The sequence below is a fragment of the Eptesicus fuscus genome, chromosome 3 (genome assembly GCF_027574615.1).
Source record: "Eptesicus fuscus isolate TK198812 chromosome 3, DD_ASM_mEF_20220401, whole genome shotgun sequence".
Classification (NCBI taxonomy): Eukaryota; Metazoa; Chordata; class Mammalia; order Chiroptera; family Vespertilionidae; genus Eptesicus; species Eptesicus fuscus.
In genome coordinates, this window is record NC_072475.1 from 105,905,653 (window position 1) to 105,932,061 (window position 26,409).

The 26,409-nt window shown below is 40.8% G+C and overlaps 2 protein-coding genes across 5 annotated transcripts in view; both read right to left on the minus strand.

Annotated features, from left to right (window-relative positions):
• RNF13 (ring finger protein 13) overlaps positions 1-26,409 on the minus strand; it is a 185,884-nt gene that overhangs the window by 111,532 nt on the left and 47,943 nt on the right. For 2 of the 4 annotated variants that reach the window (XM_054714102.1, XM_054714099.1), the window contains exons 2-4: positions 25,414-25,543; positions 18,589-18,669; positions 3,320-3,445 (exon numbers count right to left, since the gene is read on the minus strand). In XM_054714102.1, the coding sequence (XP_054570077.1) occupies positions 3,320-3,445; positions 18,589-18,669; positions 25,414-25,527 (321 nt within the window). In that variant the 5' untranslated portion in view covers positions 25,528-25,543. Of the gene's footprint in view, positions 1-3,319; positions 3,446-18,588; positions 18,670-25,413; positions 25,544-26,409 lie in introns of those variants that run through there. The other 2 variants (XM_054714101.1, XM_028136984.2) reach the window with 2 other exon arrangements.
• LOC103302960 (inhibitor of growth protein 1-like) lies at positions 10,028-10,630 on the minus strand. The gene has a single exon (XM_028136987.2). It carries the CDS (start codon positions 10,628-10,630, stop codon positions 10,028-10,030), a length of 603 nt encoding a protein of 200 aa, XP_027992788.2.

The following is a 26,409-nucleotide window of genomic DNA, read 5'->3' on the forward strand; positions in this document are numbered from 1 at the left end:
CCCCTCCTGCATCCCTCACCAAACCCGGGTCTGAACCTCATCCTCCCCACCAGACCCCAGAGGCCCAACCTCCCAAATGGTGACCTTTGACTATGTGCCCTCACCCTAACATTTCAGTCTCAGAACCTAACACCTCCCTTAACCCCTCACCTCTGATCTAACCTTTAACAAGAGCCACTGCCAACCACATCTGGTCCAGCACCACTCTCCCCCCTCTAGCCCCCCACTTTCCTCCATGGAAGCTGCTATTGCTTCCCGTGAACTCAAATGGAATAGCATTAATAAAAGGAAGAATATGTCCGAGCAAAGACCTTGAACTAAAGAAGAAATAAAGTAACTAATATACATGAGAAAAGTTAACTTCAAAAGTTAACTTCAAGTAATTGTAAATGAAAGATACCTGGAACTTTTAAGAAATCACAATATTCAGTACTGGAGAGGATGTGATGAAACCGACACCTGACAGCACTGCTCCAGTGTATAGGGGACAGCATTTCTGGAGACAGATTGACAGGATGCAGCAAATATTCAGGCTCCTGGGCTGGATGATTACATTTCCAGGACTTTATCACACATAATAATCAAAAAGTTGGGCCAGATATCATCATATTAATAAAAGGCTAATATGAAAATGGTCATCAGGACATGACACCATAACGACCGAACAGCAGGAGGCTGCGTGCGAGGCAGGCACGGGTGGGCAGGGAGTTGCAGCATCGGTGGGCGGGTACTTGCACAGGCCTGGGATGTGAGGCTGCCTCCCTGCCCAGCGCCGGGCCAGAGGATATGAATAGCAATATTAAAATATTTCCTCTAATTAATTATCTTTTAATGTGCATGAATTTCATGCCCTGTACCACTAGTAATGTGACAAAGAGCAATAAGAAGGTATTTACAAAGTGGAAGAGTGGTACACTAAGCTGGAATGATTCATTCTGCCAAAGAGGGTAGAAAGAAAAGTAAGGCTTCCAGAGAAGTTAACATCCTCAGCTAGCACTTGCATGAAGAAACAGTCAGAAATAGAGGGGTAAAGATCGTTTTGGGCAGAGACCTCAAACAGAGAAAATAGTATGTGTAAAGGCACAAAGGTGTAGTCAGCATGACACAGCGGGCTGAGAGACTTCAAGTAGGCAGGAAGTAAAAAAAAGAGAGCTGAGATGAAATCCTAAATCATAAAATTCTATGAAAAGCACTCAGATGCATGGTGAGGATTCAAAAAAGACTCACAAGCCTACCTATTCATTCCTGGGTTATGTTCACCCTCAAAAATAAATATTTGCCTGGCCAGTATGGCTCAGTGGTTGAGCATCAACCCATGAACCTGGAGGTTACTGTTTGATTCCCAGTCATGGCACCTGAGGCTTGATCCCCAATAGGGGGCATGCAAGAGGCAAGCTAATCAATGATTCTCTCCCATCGAGGTTTCTATCTCTCTCTCTTTCTCCCTTCCTCTTGAAAGCAATATATAAATTTACTACTTAAGAAAAAAACAAATAAATATTAAATGACAGTATTTCCCTAAATTTTGGAGTGAACCACCTCTCGTCCCCATCTAAAAAAGAAAAAAGTTATAAAAAATAAAAATAAAGGTATTCTGGTTTCTAGTTACCAAAGACTGAACTGAGCCAAACATTGCATAGCACAATAATGTAATAAACCTTGGAATCAGCATTTAGTTTACTTTTAAGTTTTTAGAAGCAAAAATTAATGAAATAATATTTCATTTTTGTTGGAACAATCTATAATTATTATAGCTTAGTTCTGAATCAAATCTTAAAGTGGTTTAAATTCAAACTATTATACACAACACTAGAGGCCCGATGCACAAAATTCATGCAAGAGTAGACCTTCCTTCCCCTGGCTGCCGGCACCAGCTTCCCTCTGGAACCCGGGACCCGGGCTTCCCTCACAGCCCCTGCTTCATCCAGAAGTTTGTCCAGAAGGACATGTGGTCTAATTAGCATATTACACTTTTATTATTAAAGATAAGAACTCTGAAGAGCAGTAAATCTACACGTGACTTCAAGCTCTAACTTATTTCCCATTTAAAGGCAATTGAGAGTTTAGATTTGGAACGAATATACAATATAACAATACCTATTTACAAAGTGCTCTACCTAGTGCATGAAATTCATGCACAGGAGGTGGGGAGGGGGTGTATCCCTCAGCCCAGCCTGCACCCTCTCCAATCTGGGACATCCCTCTCACAATCCGGGACTGCTGGCTCCCAACCGCTTGCCTGCCTGCGTGCCTGATTGCCCCTAACCACTCCCCTGACAGCCTGATTGATGCCTAAGTGCTTCCATGCCAGCCCAATTGCCCCTAATTGCCCTCTCCTGCCAGCCTGGTCACCCCCAACTGCTCTCCCCTGCCAGCCTGGTCCCCCCCAGCTGCCCTCCCCTGCAGGCCTTGTTCCCCCCCCAACTGCCCTCCCTGCAGGCCTGGTTCCCCCCCAACTTCCCTCCCCTGCAGGCCTGATCGCCCCCAACTGCCCTCCCCTGCTGCCATCTTGTGGCAGCCATCTTGTGTCCACATGGGGATAGCCATCTTGTGTGTTGGAGTGATGGTCAATTTGCATATTACCTCTTTATTATATAGGATTGCTTTAATAAGTTTACTGTGGAGGTGTTATTTCTTTCATGAGTAGAGACAAAATTCAGGCACAGTCCAAAAACAGATTTGTAAAAACAGTATTAAAAGTATCATAAAACCACATCTCTAGAGTAGCACTGATGATAGCGAGGGAAGTTCTATGACAAACTGTATTTCACTATCTGAAATGCCAGCTTAACCCACTCTGGGGAGACAAACTTTATACAGGTAACAGAATCAGCTTATTACACTGAGAAATCCCAATGTCAACACAGACAAGATATAGGTGTAATAGAAGGGTAAAGACATAAAATTAAAGGTTAACATTTCCATTCCTAGATTAGATCAAGCAAGATTCAACTATTCAACCATAGTTCAAAGATGCCCAACAACCACGTGGAAATTCTTAGAACAATAGTAATTATTTATATCCTAGTCAATTGGTTTGTTTTCAATCTTACTAAAACTGTGAATCATGAAACCGATGGTAGCTTCCTCTTTGTACTGGCAGTTAAAAGGTTAGAATAAATTATGTAGCTAATGAATGACTTACGTAAACTTGCTCCTGTATTTTTTGCCTTCATCATCTCATTTTCCTTTTGTCCTCACTTTTTTCATTTTTTAACCTGAATGAATTATGTAAACTTACTTAAATCCTTTCTGAAACAAGGGAGTACTTAAGATACTAAAAGCAAACAGAAACAAAAAATTAAAAAGCAAACATTACCTTTACATCAAAATTGCAATCAAGTCTTCTAATTAACACGATGAAAGTGCCAGATGAATTGTCTTTCAGTGGTGGAGGCACAATGGGTTCACAGGCATTCTCTGGTTTTGAGTTAATCAGAAAACCCTGAAAAAGAATTGATAGTAAATTTTTTCTCTGTTAAACCAAAAAAAAATTCAACTTGTTTCTATAAACATGTTTTGAATTTGTTTCATGTGTTTTGCATTATGCTAGATGAATTATCTGGCAATACAACAGTTCCTATCCCCCAACTGCTCATAATCCCAGGACTTCTAAGTAGTGTTTGGTTTCATAAGCATTTAGATTTTTTAAGTAAGTTCTGTTCTTGCTATTAATATTATTTTTAATGTCACAAAAAAAGCCCATTACCCCAAGACAATCACTATTAGCATCTTGGTATATTTCAAAACAATGATTGGCATTTCTATAACAAGCAAATACTTTTTAAAATTAACTTTTTGTATGGTCTCAATCATTTATTTATTTAAAATTAACTCTTAAATTTATTTTATGTTATCAAACAATGAAAATGCAAAGAATTTCTAGAAATTTAGTCTATGGAAACACTAGCCTCAATTAGCAAAGGCATAATGTAGAAAAATGGCCCTTGCTACATTTTTAATAGCAAAAACTTGAAAACATGCACATCAATAAGGCAGCCATTTAAAAATTATAATATATTCATACAACAAAAAATAATGAAGTCATTAAAAAGAATGAGGTAAATCTATATACATTAAATTGGAAAGATGTCCACAAGATAATTATTAACTTAAAAAGAAAATAGCAAGTTGCTTTCCCAGAACTACAAGATGGTTTGACATCAGAAAATGTATTAATAAAAAAGTAACATTATTATAATAAATGTTATTAATATTAAATGTTACATTATATTTATATTAATAAATGTTTGATACATATTAATGTTATATTAATAGGTTAAAACAGAAAAACCAAATGACTATGTCAACAGATATAAAACACTGAATAAATGCATAAAGATTATCAAATTCATTAAATCCATTTATAAAAAGAAATGAAGCAATTAAGCCTATAACACATTGCCTTAATTATAATCTCTATGATCTAGCAGTCACACCAACCATCTATTCCACAGAATTTGGTAATTTCTCCTGCCTTAAGTTTCATTGCTTAGCTTGTTCTAGGGCAGTGATGACGAACCTATGACACGCGTGTCAGCACTGACACGCGTAGCCATTTCTGATGACATGCGGCCACATGCCGAGGATGAAACATTTGCTGCTCCTGAGGATGAAACATTTGCGACTAGATTCTTGGAGTTAGTTTTTTCCTCATAGTGACACACTACCCGAGATATGCTCAGTTTTTTGGCGAAGTTTGACACACCAAGCTCAAAAGGTTGCCCATCACTGTTCTAGGGAATGCTTTTGCACATTTCAGGAATAAAATGCAGCATACCTTTACTTACTCATGGAATAGTTGCCCTTCGTTTTTGTTTGTTTGTTTTTTAATATATTTTATTGATTTTTTTTACAGAGAGGAAGAGAGGGATAGAGAGTTAGAAACATCGATGAGAGCATCGAACAGCTGCGTCCTGCACACCTCCTACTGGGGATGTGCCCGCAACCAAGGTACATGCCCTTGACTGGAATCGAACCTGGGACCTTTCAGTCCGCAGGCCAGCGCTCTGTCCACTGAGCCAAACCGGTTAGGGTGAATAGCTGCCCTTCTTGATTCCATAAAGCATTTGGTTTTTACTAGAATTGTGTTATCATTCCAATGAATATTTATTTAGTTCACTCATGTTAAATTTACATCCTTTTCTGCACCTTTATGCACACAAACTTTTCGCTGTAATGCCAAATCACATAGTACATGCAGTTCTTTTCAAGATACTTATAACAGCAATTAAAATGAATCTGTACTATTAAGGCATATAACTAAAGTGAAGAAAACATGAGCAGCTACGGCCAAATTCCCTGGTGATGACAGGGCCATCATGACTGCCATCTGATGGATATCAATTGAAAGACTTCCCAATGTCAGAGATGTAAAACATGGGTAAGAAAATGTGTTGTTTTTTTAACCCTCCCCTAAGGATATGTTGTTTTTTTTTATTGTTTCAGAGAGAGAAAGGGAGGAAGAAAAGGGGAGGGTGGAGAGAGAGAGACATCCATGTCAGAAAGCTGCTTCCCATTGATGCCCCGACTGGGTATACAACCCGAAATCTAGGTATGTGCCCGGACCAGAAATCAAACCCACAACCTTTTGGTGTACAAGGACAACATTCCAACCAATTGAGCTATTGGGCCAGGGCTGAAATGCATCTTAGAATAAATAAATTTATGGTGTACAGACAGAAAAAAGGGGGTCTACAAGTGGAACTTTAAAAAGGTCTTTGCTTTTTCCCCAGTGTGACTCAATGGTTAAGTGTCCACCCATGTACCAGGAGGTTGCAGGTTTGATTCCGGTCAGGGCACATGCCCAGGTTGCAGGATCAATCCCCAGTGGGGGGCATGCAGAAGGCAGCCTATGGATGTTGATGCTTCGATGTTTCTATCTCTCCCTCTTCCTTCCTCTCCCTAAAATCAATAAAAAGATTTTTTTTCTTAAAAAAGGTATTTGCTTTTAATCATTTCTACTATATTGTTGAATGTGTTATGACAAGCATGTATTATTTTTTAATTTATTATTTTTTTAATCCTCACTCAAGAATATGTTTTTACTGATTTTTTTTTTTTTTAAAGAAAGAGAGGAAGGAAGAGAGAGAGAGAAACATCCATGTTAAAGAGAAGCATCGATCAGCCACTTCATGTACGCACACTGGCCAGGGAACAAACCCACAACCTAGGTATGTGCCCTGACCAGGAATTGAACCCACGACCTTTTGGTGTATGGGATGATGCTCCAACCAACTGAGCCACCCAGTCAGGGCAGCATGTATTATTTTCAAAGCTAAAATTTATAAAAATATAACTATGCTAAAAGTACAAAAAATTATTAGCATTAGTGAAAAACTGAATTCTTAAAAAACTCATAAATTATTAAACATTATCTTTCCTGATGATTGTGCTAAAAAAAGAATAACTTCCTAAAATACTTCCTATTCTTCCCTCAGAGGTGAGTCACTTAAAACTAGTGCAAATTTGCTTTCTTTGATCCACGAAGTCTCTGCGGCAGGGCAATAATGAGTTCTGCCAATTAGTTGGCAGAAGTCCTCTACTAGTAAATAGGAGTGGCCAAGAAGATGCTGCCTTAAGCCGGGTCCACATGTCTAGAGTCACCCTCTAGGGCCAATCCCTTTTAAAAGGATGCTTGCTCCACAATTAAGAACCCTCCTCATCTCTATCTTCTGAAGGGGGTCCTTTATGCCAATACATAGGAAACCCAAGAAAACTACCAATGCCTAGGATACTCAAAAACTGGATGCTTGCCGAAACCGGTTTGGCTCAGTGGACAGAGCATCAGCCTGCGGACTGAAAGGTCCCAGGTTCGATTCCGGTCAAGGGCACACGTACCTTGGTTGCAGGCACATCCCCAGTGGGGGGCGTGCAGGAGGCAGCTGATCGATGTTTCTCTCTCATCGATGTTTCTAACTCTCTATCTCTCTCCTTTCCTCTCTGTAAAAAATCAATAAAATAAAAAATAAAAAAAATAAAAAACTGGATGCCCACCTTTCTTCTCTTTGCTATTATAATTCTGTGATGATTAAACAAGGTTCTGGACAAAAATAGTGCATGTATATTGGCACCTCAATTATCATCAAATGCATAATGCAGTAAGTTTACAGTATATTAATATGTTGATTTTTGCCAAAACCGGTTTGGCTCAGTGGATAGAGCATTGGCCTGCGGACTGAAAGGTCCCTGGTTCGGTTCCGGTCAAGGGCATGTACCTTGGTTGCAGCACATTCCCAGTGGGGGGTGTGCAGGAGGCAGCTGATCTATGATTCTCTCTCATCGATGTTTCTGACTCTATCCCTCTTCCTTCCTCTCTGTAAAAAATGAATAAAACACTTTTTTAAATGTTGATTTTTAAAAAGCTTTTATGACTATACATAAAGCAAAGTGCACAAAATATAATTTTTCAGCTTGATGCGCTTTCTGACATACCTCTATCAGGACATAAAACATGAATAGCACTCCAAAAGTTCCCTTCATCCTCCCTGCCATTCATTCACTGCTCCCCAACCCAATCCCCAATGTCACTGCAGGAACATCTAAGAGCGTAGATTAGTTTTGCTCAATTTGACACTTAACGTAAACAGAACCATACAGTACAGTAAATGCTCTTTTAGATTTCTTTCTCTCGGGGCCGTATTTGTGAGATTCATTCTACTGTTGACCAACCATACTGTTGAGATATACTTAGTATATTTTTTTCATTTTCATTTCTGTGTAGTATTACATTGTGTGAGTATGCCAAAACTTATTCTACAGTTGATGAGCATTTGGGTAATTTCTAGGTTATTACAAACAGTGCCGTTATAAACATTCTACTACAAGTCTTTTTATGAACACATGTATATGTCTGTGAAGTATGTGCATTGAAACAGAACCATAGGCTATCCAGCAGGATCATAGGGTATTAAGCTTTAGTAAATACCACCAAGCAGTTTTCCAAGGTAATTTGGGTTACAATTTTCAACTGAAGCAATCTAAACATAAAAATCATACAAATATAATTTTGCTTTAGTGCTTCAGAAGGTTTTCAGAATTACAATATTTTGGGGTAAACATTAGAGAAAATTACTTTGGTTGATAAATTACACTGGTTAATAAAGTCATAAAGAGATAGATAATTCAATAAAGTGGTTTTGTTTAAAAGACTGTTTCTGCCTGAAAAGTAAACTTTCCTTACCTTCAGATTTCACTGAATGTCAAACTATGCAATGAGTAAAACGAAGAATATATATTGATAATGTAAATAACAATGCTAAAAGCAAGGCAGCTAAACATCTTTGCCTTCATTAGAGTATATAAGTAAAAGCAGGGCCCTGACTGGTTTGGCTCTGTGGTTGAGGGTCAGCCCGCAGACTGAAGGGTTTCTGGTTCAATTCCTGGTCAAAGGCACATACCTTGGTTGCACGCTCAATCCCTGACCCCAGTCAGGCCGAGTGCAGGAGGCAACTAATCGATGTATCTCTGTAACATCGATGTTTCTCTCCCTCTCCCTCTACCTCTCCCTCTCCCTCTCCCCCTCCCCCTCCCTCTTCTTCTCCCTCTCCCTTTCCCTCTCCCGCCACCCCTCCCTCCCTTCTACTCTGTCTAAAATCAATGGGGAAATATCATTGGGTGAGGATTTTTTTTAATTTTTTTTTAAGTAAAAGCAGGGCCAGTTAAGTGTTGCTCAGTGGTTGAGCGTCGACCTATGAACCAGGAGGTCACAGTTAGATTCTGGGTCTCAGTGCATGCCCGTGTTGCAGGCTCAATCTCCAGTAGAGGGTGTGCAGGAGGCAGCCAATTGATGATTCTCTCTCATCCTTGATGTTTCTATTTCTCTCTCTCCCTCTCCCTTCCTCTCTGAAATCAATAAAAACATATATTTTTAAAAAAAATAAAAGGAGGAAGAGAAGAAAAGTGATAAATTGGTGTCTCAGTGAATACCCAAAGTTATGAATTAATAACTGCAGTAACATCAAACAGTTAACATTTGCTGAGCCATGGCACTCAGTACTGTGTATCAAGTACTATGCCCTTTAAATGTCCTAATTCAGTTCATCTTTGCAACCTTATGAGATAACTACTATTATTATTATCATCCCTATTTTAAAGATGAGGAATCATCTAAGTCTCAAAAAAGGTAACTTGCCCAAGGTTACACATAATGAAATCCCCAGAAATTCTGACTCCAGATGCTATGTTCTCAACCACTATGCTATATTGCCTCCACATGATAAAAAAAAAAAGTGGGTGAAGAGCAAAATGGACAACAAGAAAGGAATGGACATTTACAACAATGAACAAGCAAAAATGTTAGTCGAAAGGGAAATTAAGGCTGATTCCAAAATTTGATACAAATACTTCAAATGATGTGGATGTCAACCTTACGCCCTGGCCAAGTGGGTAACTCAGTTGTTAAAGCATCATCCCATATACCAAAGGTTGCGGGTTTGATTCCTGCCCAACCAGGGCACATATCTTGGTTGTGGGTTTGATCCCTGGTTAGGGTGTGTATGGGAGGCAACCAATCGATGTTTTTCTCTCTCCCTCACCCTTCCTCTCTCTGTAAAATCAATAAAAACATATCCTCAGGTGAGGATTTAAAAAAAAGGTAGCAACCTTTCTTTCATAATTTTTACATTCAATCCTAGACCAAGAGTTATACTAGTCAATCAGATGTTATCAGCTATCATTTTCCTACTGGGAGACAGATGATTTTATTTATTTTTTGAGTGTTTAATTCAAACCTGTATTTGTTGTTTCTAAAATGTTGATCCACAGACCACTTTCTTGTTACACGTGTGTACCAACAAAAACAAAAAGCAGAGAATCACTGCCATCCCTATAAAAGGAATGGCTCCTTTTCTAACATTCTTTAAAAATATACATTGTACAGTCTTTGCGCCTCACCAAAAGTGGCAATGTAATAAATACACTGGCTTAGTTCTCCTCCCTGTTCAGTAAAGTCCACCAACTACCTGTTATAAGCCCTCTTCCTTTTGGATTTCTCCAGGGCTTTGTCCATGGTTTTCTTGTTCTCCCCTCAACATCTGGGACAGTACCACTTGCCCTTTAGTTTATGATTCAGTCCTATACCGGAAAAGTGGAACCACTCGATGGGGCATTCGTCATTGTCACCGCCGATCATTTCTCCACAGGAGACCGGATTGCACAGACAGTACATGGGCTCGTTCGGGTGGATGGGAAGGTCTGCAGGGAATGCTTCCCTCTCTGCTTTGGCCTTGGAGCGTTTCTTCTTCTTGGAGGCCTTTGCTTTCTTCTGCTTAGGTGTTCCTGAGGTGATGTCATCATGGTTGTGATTATTGGCTGCATTCCCCCAATTTTCGCTGTTGCACTGTCTCAGAGACCTCTTGTTATTGGGCTTTTCTGCCTGTGTGATTGTCTCATTCTTGGACTTATCCTCGCCGTCTTTGCCACTGTGGCCAGTGATGTCATTGACTTCTTGGCGTTCCTCAAAGAGTTCCACGTGACTGTCCACCTGCCTGATCCTGTTCTCCACCAGCTCCACCATCTGACTCACACTCTGGATCTTCTCATCGCCCAGCTCCTGGCTCCAGATCAGGGCTCTCTGCATGCAGTGCAACACTCTCCTCTTCTGGCTGCTCTCCATCTCCTGTTTAAACATCTCATAATACTCATCTAGTTCCTTCAGGATTTCTTGCTATTTCCCGTCGATCTCCTGCACCAGCAATACGTTTCTCTGCAGGTCGAAAGGCAGAGACCCGATGGAGTCCAGGTAGCCCTCCACATAGTTCACCAGGCGGATCTGCTCCCACTGGCAGGGCTCAACATGGTTCACTGAGATCCCCAGCCACTCTGCGTGGCTTTCTGCTTCCTCCAGCCCCCGCCTCCTTGAAGCCCAGCCCTGCAAAATGCAAACCTCCTGCCCACCCACCAGTGTCCCCCCTCCTGCCCACTCCACCCAGCTATGTCTGCGACCATGCAGCCTGGCACCTGCGCAGGTGTGCTGGGCCAGTGCTCCTCGCCTCAGGCGCTGGGCTGGTGTGCAGATGCGCTTCCAGGCGCAGGGGCCGGGGCCAGGCCAAGCAAGAACGCTGCCCACCAGCCGTACTTGTCCAACATAGAAAACCCCCAGATTATTTTATTTATATCAATAACTTCCTAGAATGCCAAAAATATCTACTGCCTTTTCCTCTAATGCTTTATTAGATCACTAGAGGCCCGGTGCACGAAATTCGTGCACTGGGGAGAGTGTCCCTCAGCCCAGCTTGCACCCTCTCTAGTATGGGACCCCTCGGGGGATGTTCAACTGCAGGATTAGGCCCGATTCCTGTGGAATCGGGCCTAATCCTGCAGTTGGACATCCTTCTCACAATCCGGGACCGCTGGCTCCTAACCGCTCACCTACCTGCCTGATTGCCCCCTAACTGCTCCCTTGCTGGCCTGATTGACCCCTAACTGCTCCTCTGTGGGCCTGATTGCCCCCAAATACCCTCCCTTGCTGGCCTGATCACCCCCAAGGCTTTTATTAGTATAGATATGACCCTGCACAGAAAATTTTACTAACCCTGCTTTACAATAAGGGCTTGACGATTGAATCATTAGGACCAGACACCAAGAATTCCTTTCTTTGAATAGTGGAGGGAATACTTATCTTGTCTTTAAGTTGCCCGGAAATTAAAATGAGATAATGACTTAGAAAAGTATAAAAGCACCACATAAAGACAACTGTCTTTTTAATGAAGTAGCAAAATGAAAAACACTTTTGATTCTCCCCTTCCTTCCTTTACAGCTTTTATTTAAACTTTGAAATTTATAAAAATTTCACTCCAATTTTCATTTCTTTACATTCAACATTATTTTGTATTGGTTTCAGGTTTTATATTAGTTACAGAATAGTGGTTAGACAATCATATACTTTACAAAGTGTTCCCCTGATATTTCTAGTACCCACCTGGCATCATACCATCATTACAACACTACTGACTATATTCCCTATTTAAGTGATAATGGGTTTACAGGTTACTTTCAGTCTTTCTTTTGTGTTTTTTTGTCCTTCCTTTTCTTTCTCACCTCTTCCCTCATTTTCTTTATATAGTATCTCAATTAGCCATCAAAGCTCAGTGAAGGCACTGAGACACGCTTCATCCATTTTACAGACCAGGAAACTGAGGCCAATTCCAGTTGGCTGTGGAACTTAACTCAGGAAGCCCTCAGAGCACACAGGAAGCCCTCAGAGCCATGCTCTTTGCGCTTCCTAAGGGGCAGCGGCCCAGCAAACAGAACAAACCTTCCAGTCAGGCTTCCGAGCCTCTTTCTCAAGCACCTCTTCATTGCGGATGCTCCACATTCTTTACTGCCCCCCCTTCTCCGAAGCAGGTGGAAGGCTTCCCACTCACTGCCTAGGCATGCTCTGCTATGGGGCAGGATGTAGCGAGCTTGCTTTTGGGTCAAGGCAGGAGCAGGAGTCACTGCCTCTGAAGTGTGAAGGCCGCCTGAGCGAGGCCCATTAGCACTGGGAGCTTCTCTGAATCACGTCAGTCAGTCCAGTACCCTGCAGTGCAGCACCCCTTCACTGAGGTGGCTCCACCCCTCAACCCCCGCCTCAGGGTTGAGGGTCCTTGCCCCTCTGCCAGGAGTCCTTCCATGCTCCTTGACCCCTGGCTGGGCCCACCCACATCTTGGGGGCACTGCAAAACCTCTGTCTCTCTGCAGATGAGGCAGATCCCTGCCCTAGGTCTCCGCAAAGCTATGAATCTGTGGCCAGAGGCCTGGTCTGGGTCTCAGCAACCACATGCCTGCAATGTTCCCAGGGACCCTGGGAGGAGCTGGGCAAGTCCTGCCACGCCCCCCTCCCAGGGTGGCGATCGCCCCCGGGACCCCCGAGAGCGCCTGGCTCGGCCCGGACACGCCCCCCCGGGTGGCGATCGCCGCCCGGGGACCCCTGGCAGCGCCTGGCTCGGACCGGACACGCCCCCCCGGGTGGCGATCGCCTGGCTCGGACCGCACACGCCCCCGCAGGGTGGCGCTCGCCTGGCTCGGGACCCCCGGCAGCGCCTGGCTCGGACCGGACACGCCCCCGCAGGGTGGCACTCGCCTGGCTCGGGACCCCCGGCAGCGCCTGGCTCGGACCGGACACGCCCCCGGGACCCCCGGCAGCGCCTGGCTCGGACCGGACACGCCCCCGGGACCCCCGGCAGCACCTGGCTCGGACCGGACACGCCCCCCTGGGTGGCGATCGCCGCCAGGGACCCCCTGAACTAAGAGGATTGGGCGCCGCCATCTTGGTCTTCTCAACGGCCGGATAGGCCACCCGGAGTCCCGCCCCCAGCCTCTCGCAGGCCCAATCATGGGCATAGTGGAGGTGCGGTCAATTTACATGTTTCTCTATTATAAGGTAGGATTCTTTAAAAATCTACCAGTAACTTTCATATACAAGATACATTTCATTCCTCTTTTACAAATAATTGGACATTATGCTCCTCTTATGCAGCAAAACATCCTTTAACTATAATTTATAGCACAGTAAATTCCTTTAACACTGCTCTGCATACACGGGCAGCAATTCATGAGGGCTCTGTTTAAGTATTAGGATGGATAAGACTGAAGCTCTACCCTAGTAATATCTGAAAAGAACTAACCCAAACAAGAGAAGAAAAAAAACTAAGAATAAGCAACATGTAGTACAACTGCATAGAACAGAGCAAATCTGCTCTACGAGAGGCAATAACAGAAAAAGTGGTGTTTGTCTTGGTTCTTAAACTTGGCTGTATTTCAGATGGGTGCCAAAAACTGACCATACTACTATAAATGACCTGACCAATATAACAACAGATATTGCTCTATTTTTTTTTAAGCTCAAGATCTAATTGGCTTTATTCAACAATTCATGAATCGGGCAGCATCCCACCTAGTAAATGGAAAGGTGCCCTAAGCTATCACTCTTTTAACATGTTCTAGACATTATATTTCTATTGATGCGCTGTAAAACCGAATTAGGTTTTTGGCAAGTACATCAGTTATTTCAACAAATTTTTGACATGTTGCATCTAAGTTTTATTTCTACTCTTTGCAGTACCTATCTTTTAAGACTCAAGGGCAAACATTAGTATATTAACCATTCCAAGCTTCATGCCATCTGAAAATCCAACAGCCATTCCTTCCAAGTCTTTCTGCACATCAAGAAATGCATTGAATAAGATAGAAATGTGAGGGTTATAGACCAATTCAAAGTTAAGCCCTTGCCCTGTTTGGTTTGGCTCAGTGGATAGAGTGTCTGCCTGCGGACTGAAGGGTCCCGGGTTTGATTCCAGTCAGGGGCACATGCCCGGGTTGTGGGCTCAATCCCCAGTAGGAGGCATGAAGGAGGCAGCTGTTCAATGATTCTTTCATTATAGATGTTTCTCTTTCCCTCTCCCTTCCTCTCTGAAATCAAAGTTAAGCCCTTGCCCTAGCCAGTTTGGCTCGGTGGATAGAGTCAACACACAAACTGAAGAGTCGTGGGTTCGATTCCCGGTCAAGGGCATGTACCTTGGTTGCAGGCTCTATCCCCAGCCCCGGAAGGGGCATGGGGGAGGCAATCAATGTGCCTCTCATTGATGTTTCTCTGTTTCTCCCCCTCCCTTCCACTCTCTAAAAATCAATGGAAAAATATCCCACGGATGAGGATTAACAAACAAAAAAAAGCTAAGCCCTTGCTCTGGCCAGATGGCTCAGTTGGTTGGAATGTCGTGCCATACACCAAAGGGTTTCGGGTTTGATTCCCGGTCAGGCCATATACCCCCGGATGAGGCAAGAATAGCAAATGTTTCTTTTTCACATTGATGTATGTGTGTGTGTGTGTGTGTGTGTGTGTGTCTCTCTCTCTCAAATCAATGAAAATATATCCTCCAATGAGAATTAAAAAAGTAAATAAAAGGTTAACTGGATCAAAAGAAAGGGTTTTCAAAAACCTCTTCACAAATTAGATATTATATTTATAACATTATGCAGAGCAGTAACTGAGTATCTTTCACCTCAAAGTAACAACTCATCTTTTACATACTGTTAGAATTCTTCCCAATAATCTTTTTTGGTTATGTATTTTATCAGATTTTAGATTTATAACCTTTTTAGATTAAACATTTTATCCATGAGTTAGATTTTAGATTATAATAAAATCTGATTAAAAGATATCATAGATGCTCTGGCCAAGGTGAAATAGGTAAACACTGTTTGCTTCCTCCGATGACCACATCAAAATTACAAATAAATTATAGAACAATCAACCTGGAAAACCATCTGAAGATTAGCTGGACAGAATTCCCATAACTAAGGACATAAAGAAGCCACATTTGGTAGGAGGGGCGGAGACCCACACCACATGTGATGGTTGAGAATCATCAGGAGGGATATCTCGTCTGCAGAGGTCCCACCTAAGGAGCAAGGGCTCCCAGTCCCACAATGGGCTCTCCAGCCCAGGGTTCTGGTGCCAGGAGAGGAGTCTCTACAACATCTGGCTGGGAAAGTCAGCAGGGACTCTATCCAGATGAGCCAGGGGGCTGCTGGAAACCCAGGCATCCCCTTAAAGGGCCTGTGTACAGTCTCAGGTTGCCCGCACTCACCCTAAGCTCCTTTGAAGGGACAGAAGCTTCAAAGGTACCAGAAACATACATAGAGAAACTGACTTGTAAGGCTTTGGGTAAGGGTGGAGGGACAGCAGAGATTGTTCCTATGTTGGACCCGCCCCCAACACGGCCTGAAGGTACAGGCGCTTCAGACTTTCTTAAAAATTCTCAAGGATCCTCAGACCCCAGGCAGGCAAGGATTGGCCTCAGAATGCCCTTTACTTCTGGCTGAAAGACTCCAGTCACACCAATGGTGCCAAATCTGAATATTCATTAACCTGGTGAACACCATTTGCCTTACCCTGAAACTCCCTGAGACCTTGCTCCACCCAAAGCTCTGGCTATTCCTCGAAGGCAGCCATCTCACTAGTGCTGCAAACTGTCCTAGTAACTCTCAAAGGTCCAAAGGGTCTGGGAAAATGGCTAATGGACACATCATGCCCTGTGCCTCTTGCTGATTGGCCCCAAGCCTGCTCTGTAGAGTGGCCAGCCTTGGTTCACCCTGTGGCCTCTCCCACGTGCCTCTAGGCCCACCACAGGCAGCTACCAACTGTGGATCACTTTGTAGCTCCTACCAGCTGACCTTGGCCTGAACAGGAGCCCCACCCAAGAGTCTTCAAAACCAACATACCTGGTGGCCGGCTTCAGACCACAACAGAGAACCACCCATTAGACCCACAAAGAGCATACCTAAAGGGTGGTCTCAGCAGGCACCAGAGCTTCTCTGGGGCAAATCCCACTCCATGCGGTCAGTCCCTGCACAGAAGCTGGTACACTATGATCATGGCTAATCCTTCCAGCCCGCCAGTCTGAGGTTCAACCCCCACCCAATGAACTGCAACCGGAGGGCACACACAACCCACATTCTTAGGAGCACCCAGCTGTTATCAGAAAGACTGTGCCACTGGGCTCCACAACACACGTACTATATAAGGACACCCTGCGATCTACCTAATACATAGATACATAGAAACAAACACAGAGGGCAGCCAAAATGAGGACACAAATAACACATGCCAAATGAAGTAAAAGGGAAAAACTCCAGAAAAAGAACTAAACCAAGTGGAGGCATGCAATCTACCAGATACGGAGTTCAATGAACTTGGGGAAGAACAGATAAAAAGTCTCTACGGGGTTGAACATTTCTTAGGTTGAGAGCAGCCTCCCTCATAGCTAGTATTTCACTAAATATGTGGCTAGTCACTACCTAGCCTGCAGCCGGTTAGCAAGAAAAATCCACGTGTTAGATTTGGGGAAACAGGCTGGCAAAGGATAGCTCCTTGATTAGCTGGGTAGCAGTAGAGTCAGAATATTCTGAGGTGAAACCACAGAGGCCTCCTGATCAGAGAAAAGGGGATCTGCTTTGGAAGTCAGTGGCTGCATTAATCCTTTATCAAGCCAGGTCTACAGGTGATTCTGGGTTTTATTCCTGAAACGGTTTGGAAACTATTTTTCCAGGCTATGATACTCTGAACATCTCTATCCCTTTCTAGGTAAATTAGCTAAAAGGGATTCCATTATAAAAATTAAGAAACCTTTTATATACACAAATGATAACCAAGTATGAACTTTATGAGTTTATAAACTTATAAACTAAAAGCACTACATATTCAGAAAAAAGATCTAAAGGCCTGTAATAGCAGATAACACCCTAAAATTTAACTCTAAAGAGAAAAGTGGGATTGACATGTACAGGTAAACAAAGAGGTGAGGAAGGCCTTCATTTTCTTCTCTATACTTACTTCTCTCTGTTTAAATATATTTTACAATGAGAAATAGTCACACAGTACTGGGAATTTAAAAAACATAATTTAAAATCATGCATGCAGCAGATATACTAAAAGTAATTTTTTTAAAACTTTAAAAAATTAAAAACCAGAGGTGCCTGTCAACCTAATTGAGAACAGTTTTACTGTACTTAACAAAATAAAAACATTCTATGGTACATATATACACAATTTCATGTATTCTGACTTACATAACATAAAAACTTCATATTACCTTGGAATGGGTAATATGGGTAATACTTTCTAACTATGAGCCCAGAGGTAGAAAGAAAAAAATAGTTTTTTTTAATTAAAATAAAAATTTAAATAAAGTTAAAAGATGAGCAAAAAACTGGGAGAAATAATATGAAGCATAATGGCAAATAATAGATTGATACTTCCTATATATAAAGAATTCTTACAAATCAATAAGAATCAACATCTTAATTTAAAAATAGGCAAAGAACATTAACAGGCATCTCTCTCTCTCTCTCTCTTTCACACATACATACATACATACACACACACGGCAAAAAACATTAAAATGGTCAATCTCAGTTTTTTTTATCAATCAACAAATATTTGGTAATATCTAGTATTAAATATGGTATAGGGAAAAGGACAGCCTCAGACACTAAATTTAGAAGGGCAACCTGGAATACCAACAAAAGTTGAAACATGTGTTCCATAAACAAAGCAATTCTACATTTGGAAAAGTATCTTATGCAAATAAACAGACATACAAGGATAAAGACATTCAGGCACTATGAAAAATTAAACAAATAAATATTCAAAAATTCATAGTGTTTTATGATATTGCAAAACCATGCAGCCAATTCAAATAAAAATGTACCACCTCTGTTAGCATAAAAAGAATTTCTAGATATATGATTAAGTGAAAAAGGCAGGCAACCAAGTAGTATTTTCTATTAGTGTTAAATACAGATCTATATAAGCATTTATATATATGCACACATATCTACAAACACACACCATGGCATATATTCTAGAAAACAGGTCTAAAATATTGCATACCAAAATGTTACAGTGCCTAGTCCAGAATAATACAATCATAGGTGATTTTCACTTTCTTCTTCATATCTTTTGAATAGTCTAAAACCTGTACAAGTGAATATGTATGGGTTTTCTGATGAGAAATAGTAATAAATATTTTCATTCTTGAAACAAAGAGCAATAAAGTCACCTTATTAAATGCTTTGTGCTGTAATCATATATTACTATTTTCTTACCTTTAAACCTTCAGCTGGAAGTCTATAACCAAATCTTGCAGGAAGATCATCAAATGTCTGAGACACATTTTCAAAATTATACTAAATGTAAAATTAGAAACAATCCAGTTACAACCAATTTAAACATAACATTAAAAACAAAAAGGTTTATTAAATTATTTGAGTTGTAATTTCCATAATTCTGATTTATTATCACAGTTTATTACAAGAAAAATAATTGTATAAATGCACATCCACTAAAATAGCAAGGAATACATACAATTTACTACATATACAGCTGCTTAAATTGGATTCTGATTTCATATAATAATTAAACAACAGCAATAATTCTATAACATTAAACTGCTGACTATTTTCTGAGTTTTTCCCAGGGACAATACCCTAGGCAAGGGATTTTCTAGAAAGATTATTTCCCAGCAGGATTCCACTTTATTTTCTCTATATTATAGGGTCTGACTTAATAGAAGAGATTTACAGGATTTCTGGCCCTAGCTATGAAAAATGCATTTTCCCCAAAGCAAGGAGGAGTATCAAATCCTACTTTTAAAGCATTGTCATTTTTTATATAATCTAAAAATTTTTAACTAGGGCTAAACAATGAAAGGATTAAACTGAATGAAGTACATATATATAGAAAACCTATTTTAACAGTTTTCCCCTTCCTTATAGATATAGATTCCTATGCTAAAATATTTATCAGTCCTCTACCAGCACAGAACAAAAGAAGTAAATAGTAAATAAGTAACTTTAGAAACACAGACAAAACATGTATGGTGCATTAGAAGTTCAGAGAGTTATCATAAACTGTAGGCAAAAAATAGAAAAAACAGAACATATTAGTTTGAATATAGATAAAAAGAATGGAACAAAGCAAGAGTGTTACGTATAGATAGCAAAGGATAGAAGGATCAAGCAAAACTTAAATATTCATAAACATGGATTAGGTCCCACATCCAAGTTGATGGCTATATCATCCCTAAATCAAACACCTACTGGTGATCCCCATTCTAGCTTCATGTGTCATCTGCCAGAGACATGCAGATAAATAGCTCTTCAGGTTAACAGCAAGTTACAGCTGTGTTCATATGCAAATACCTCACATCTCTCCCATAAAGCAAGCAAAGGTTGGATCTAGACACCTTCCATCTGTCAAGTCCCCTTGCTAACCTCAGCTCATGCCCTGGTAACCACCCTGTCACCAGGGAAAGCTGATGCAGCAGAGAGAGACTGGACAAAATGATGACAGTAACACAGGACTCGGGCAGTGTAGTTCTTGCATTCCACTTGTACCCTATCCCAAGTGCCTCAGCATATCCATCTATTCCCTGTACTTCTCACCATATGTTTGTAATTAATTCAATAAACTGTGTGATTCAAGCACCTGAATTAAGTCTCTGAACCTATCCACGGTGTCACCTCTAGAATAGTCACCCTGGTGTTGTACTTGGAGGCCAGCGCTGCTTCTGAGACATTTCCTACTGTAACGCTAATTCATCTTTGGAGAGTACACTAGGATTACAAAGTGCTTTAGAGTCACAAAGTGCTATTATATCCATCACCACATGTATCATTTAATCTCCTAAGTAAAAGACCTTTCTTTAACTGATTTAATTCAATTATGATCAGCTCTGTGTTGAATTTGAGAAAGTCATTTAACTCTTCCAAGGCCAAAGACTCTACTGTAAAATAAACTGATCTAGATCAATGTAAACAGACCAAAGAAAAATACAAATGTGTGCAGACAGTACTTTTTTAAAAGGTACTTTTAAAATTAGGAAATGGAAAATCTACAACGGTACTAAAGTATTTTTTTTATCATTTCCTTTATTGAGGAGTTTCACTTTTTTACTAGAAGTTCAGAAATAAAATATCTGCCTTGACCTACATAGTACTTGTAATATTAGGACTTGGAATCAATTTTGTTATTAAGTGAGACCCATTTTGAAATTACTTTGTGTTTTCTTAATAGCAAAATAAGGATTGTCTCACACTGCCTCTTATAGTCCCACAGGAGGCCCAGTGCACAAAATTCGTGCACGGGTAGGGTCCCTAGCAGCTGCCAGCTGCCAGCCGGGGCCTTCCTTCATTCCGCGCTGCCCCCTGATGGTCAGCGCACGTCATAGCGAGCAATCGAACTCCTGGTCGAACTCCCGAGGGGACACTTTGCATATTAGGCTTTTAGATAGATAGATAGATAGATAGATAGATAGATAGATAGATAGATAGATGATAGATAGTTTGTTTAAAAAAAACAGTTCTTATCATGAATAAGAGAAATGAAAACATCTTTAGCACAAAGTGCTTTACATTTTTACTACTGAGGGGAGACTGCTGGCACCCATAGCCACAAGATGGCGGCGCCCATTCCCCTCAGCCCCGCCAGGGAGCCGCGTTCCTGCCTCCGGAGTCCCCCAGTCCCCTTAGTGCCCCCAGCCGCCCAGGGCCGGCCCGAATATAGATCAACTTAAATAGACCAAAGAAAAATACAAATGTGTGCAGACAGTACTTTTTTAAAAGGTACTTTTAAAATTAGGAAATGAAAAATCTACAACGGTACTAAAATATTTTTTTTATCATTTATAAAAAAAATGGCTGCTGCCTAGCTGACGCCAGAGGCACAGGCAAGCCTCGGATGGTGGCTGCCCAGCCGCCCAGGGCCGGCCCAAGGGCAGGTAACCAGGGCCAGCCAAGGCTTGCGCTGTCGGCAGTGGCAGCAGCAGAGGTGTGATGGGGGCATCACCTTCCCCTGATCGCCGGGTCGCCTCCCGCCCCTAAGGGCTCCCGGACTGTAAGAGGGGGCAGGCTGGGCTGAGGGACCCCCGCTCCAGTGCATGAATTTTCAGTGCACTGGGCCTCTAGTTAGAAAATAAAGTCACTCCTCTCTGGAATCCCATCTGCAGTGATTACCACAAATAACAGTTTTAATGCACATATTTTGAAAAGGTCTTTTCCTAAACCAATTCTCCTCTTTGACAGCAGCCTTAGTAGAAAATTTTATTTAATTTAGAAAGTAACAATTATTGAGCATTTATGACATAATGCTAAACACTTACTAGGTATTCACTTATTTAATCCTTACAACAACCCTAAAGTCAGTCACTATTATTTTCATCCTCATTTTAGAGAGACCACAGATGTTGAAAATAACTTGCTCTAGTAAATTAGAGGAACCAGGATTCTAATCTATGCAGTCTGGCCCCAGAACCCTGGCTCTTAACCCATTGCCCTACATTGTCTCTCATACAGTCTCATTTTCATAAGAAGTAAAGTGAGACTTAAGAGACGTTAAATTTAGCTCAGATTCTAACTCAACTGCTAGAGCTACCATGCTGTGTAATCCAATCCATTCACACCACTGGATGCTACTCTCCTATTCTGCCCATTGGCCCTCACAAGCACCTACCAAGCCAACGAATTCTGTCCCTGACAAATCCCTTCAACAGAATCAAAAAAAAGATTGGGAGTAAACCAAAATTGGGTTGTTTGACTCGCTCTAAAACAATATAAGATGGATACTACTTCTCAATAAAATCATGGCCCTACTCAAAGCTAATAAGTCACTTGTAGCTTATGAGCCTCAGAACATTCAACACTGATCTGGTTATCTCTAAAATGTCATGCCCCTGCCAATCCTAAGGTTCCATGTTTCTATACATAAACCTACATAATTAATCATTTCACATTTCCTTTTGGATCAAAGGAAAGAGAAATGAGATAAGAGATGAAAAGAGAATGAATTGCTAACAGAAACAACAACAATCTAAAGTACCAAGGAATGAATACTACTAAAAGAAAACATAAAAGAACTAAATATCCAGTGAAAAGCTATTTATCAGTTCAAAGATTTACTGAATTCCTACTGTGTAACATGCTCTAGGCACGAGACATAATGTTTAGTAAGACAGTCCTGACTTCCAGGTCCTCATGATCTAGGGAGCTTACTGACTAGCTAGCAACACACTATAATGGCATCTCCAATAGTCTCTTCTATTTTTGGCATTTGAATTCTCCCATTTAACTGTTAATATCCTGACAACAATACTGCCCTAGTAAATTAGAGTACTGTTGTCAGGATATTAACAGTTAAATGGAAGAATTCAAATGCCAAAAATAAAATCATCTGACATACAAATAGCATGACTAAAACTGACTTTATCATTTCAAAGGCAGAATATTAATACCTATTAAAAATGGAATTAGAATCTTATTGAATTCTGTGTTGCTGCAAACTCAGATTTCAGAGATATTCTCATTCAATTAAAATGAAGAACTAATATTTTCAACCTCTTGACTCACTTATTTTGAATAATTGTGTTACTACATCCAGTTCCTCAGTCTTTACAACCCTCTCCCCTCCAGCTATCTCTGCACTCCTGTCAGCCTTCCATCTTTTAGTGTCAGCACAAAGGCCAGATTTAAACAACTCCCATGCTGCTGCTCCCGCTCCTTCTTCTTCTCCTCCTCCTCCTCCTCCTCCTCCTCCTCCTCCTCCTCCTCCTCCTCCTCCTCCTCCTGCCATGAGCAACTCCCATGTTCACAGTTCCTTCACCAGATAACATCATACATTTCTCACTTACTTGCCTAAAGCACGGGGAACATGGCAAGAACTGATTGTTCTTCTGTACTTAATATTTTGTTTTGTCTCTATTAAAAAAAATCACCTTGGGCAGTCTCATACACTGCTTGAGGGAGTGAGTGAAGGATGAAGAGAATGATAATTAGAAATGCAGGTAAAACAGATAAAACATTCCCTGTGTGTCAGATACTGTTCTAAGAAGTTTATCTTACTTAATCATCACTACAACACCTCAGCTTATAAATAAAAGAACTGAGGCACTTACAGTGGCTAAGTAATTTGATCGAGATGACACAGTGGGGTACATCTACACAATGGAATACTACGCTGCTGTAAAAAAGAAAGAACTCTTACCATTCGCAAGAGCAGGGATGGACCTGGAGAGCATTATGCTAAGCAAAATAAGCCAGTCAGAGAAAGATAAATATCACATGATCTCACTCATTTGTGTAATATAATGAACAACATAAACTGATGAACAAAAATAGATATAGAGACAGAAAAGCATCAAACACACTGCCAAACTTCAGTGGGAAGGCAGGGGAGGAGGGGTGGTAAGAGATCAACCAAAGGACTTGTATGCATGCATATAAGCGTAACCAATGGACACAGACACTAAGGGGGTGAGGGCATGTGCCAGGGGGTGGAGGTGGCCGGGCAGAAGTCAATGGGTGACCGGTTGGTGACCGCTGCTTTAAACAATAAAAAACAAAAAAATCACACAGCAGTTCAGTTCCCAGAGCAGTCCACAGACAGTCATTTAACCCATCATAGCTGAACCATAGAGTAATAATCCACTTCAGGTAAAAAAGAAAGAAAGACAACAAGGAGCGGCAGATGTTAGAAAGAACAGAGAAAAGAGGAAGATGGGAAGGAGGGAGAGAGGGGAGGAGGAAATGCAAGAACTCAAAGGAAAAAAGGTAGACAACAAGAACTTCACTCCTTGATCAGTTTCATTTATACATCCTCTACCTCATTTCAAAAGTCATCCCAAAAATATTCCAAGCACTTTGGGGACTAATTTGGAGGAGAGATATGAATAACAATGGACTCTTAATTCTGCTTCCATTCCAACTAAAAAAAAAAAAAAAATCCACTTTTCTAAAAAATAATCTAATCAGCCATTTCCCTCTCTACTAAAGAGGGAAACAGAGGGTGAGAAATCTCATAGGGATTAGAATGTCTATGCCTTCAAAAGCTAAGGTATAGAAACCAGCTTAGTTTTCTCCCAGGCTCTACACTGATCCTAGACTCTTCCTAAGTGCTACATACAGTATGCAGACACATGGCTGAGGACCGCATCAAGCTTTGATCAGCAACAATTCCAGCCCTTCTATTTCTCACCTAATGTCACTAAGCAATTCGTACTGAAAAAGTGAAAACAATAAACCTTAGCACAGTACCTAGAGTACAGATGTGCATGGGTACACACATGCGCACACACAGAGTTAATTCTTTTCTTTCTAGCGTCACAGAAATGAGAAAGAGAAAAAAGATACACTTACCAGTTTAGAGGATAGTAAGACACCTAGAAAGGACACCTAAGGTTTTGAGGAACAATGTTCTCTAAAATCTTTTCTAGCCATCACTACAGATAAGACCATTGTGCTTTTTTTCTGACTCATTAACATTAATTTTAGCTTAATACTTTCTTTGTTAATCCTCACCAGAGGATTTTTTTTTCCCCACTGATTTTCAGAGAGTGGAAGGGAGGGGGAGAGGCAGAGAAAAACAACATCAATGGGTTGCCTCCCACACATGCACGTGGATTGAGCCTCCAACCTACGTATGTGCCTTTGACCAGAATTGAACCTGAGACCCTTCAGCCCACAGGCTGACACTCTAACCACTGAGTCAAACCAGGTAGGGCAGTTTAATATTTTCTATGGACAACTTGTACAATTGTTAAAAATAACATTATTAAAGTCATTACATATATACTAATTATCAAGGAAAACAGTAAGATTCTAGAAATACACAGCATATAGCTACACATACATATGAGCACTCTTGGGAGCACACACACTCGCAAGAACAACAACATCTATCAGGTATTTACTGTTCATTAGATCTTACATTAGATATTCAGCAGTAAAAAGATGAGTAAGGTCCCCCACTTTCAAGTAACAACTATGTGTATGTGCCCATATATTTGTAGGTAAACACCTTATAAAATTCTACCATTTAGGACTTTTAAAGCTTTTCTTTAAGGGATGTTTTTAGGCATGAATAAATTTTACGATACTTACTGCTAAAATGTCTGCTTCTACAGGCAGTAGGTTTAAAAATGCAAACAGCTGCACAGTCAAGATGGTATAGATTTGTGTGGCCGACAGCATGAGCATCCCTATAGAGAGCAGCATCTCGCTGTCAAATCACCTGGAAGATAAGCAGATAAGTAACAATGAACTCTGGTGCTTTGTCCCTGAAAATAAATGACTTGCTATATTAATTCTTGATGTCCAAAAATATCTCTTTTAATTATGATCGTGAAAAAATTAAACATATTCAAAAGCATAGGGATTTACACAGATTTGAACATTTAGGTAAACACCCAAGGTTAGTCAAAACTTACATAGCTCACAGTGATTAAGTTCTGTGTTTTAACCACAAACAAACATCTTCCCATAGTTGTTGGTTTACAGTACAACTTACCTACTAATTCAGTTATGGGGAAACTAGATTTCAATCCAAATGATTATTTAAAAACTCACAAGCACCTTTGCTTTAAATGTTTTACAATTTTAAAGAATTGTTATAATTATTAAAATTTAATTTATAAATTCACATATAAATTTACTTTTTATTTATTCTTGCATATTGTGCCTATAGAGAATGTAAAAAGAAAACAAAACACTTACAAGTAATACTTTTGTCCCTTCTCTCCTAATATAGACATTTTTCCGTCTCTACATCCTAATAGCTCTACATCCTAATAGCTCTACATCCTAATAGCGATAGTGCAGCTATCTCTCCCAATCTCATGCAATTCTCTACATGAGTCTCTACCTAGCTCACAGCAAAATGATATCATGAAAGGACTAAATGTTAACCAAGCTGAATTCAAAATTCTCATCAGTAAGCCTCAACCAACTATATAGCATACTTAAAGGTGAGCATAAAGTTTGCCTTTATAATTATTTCATTAAATACCACCAACTCATGTAATACCAACTATGATGATGACTACTGTTAGTAAGGAGATTACACACGGACTCAAACTGGTTCTTTAACAAACACTGAAA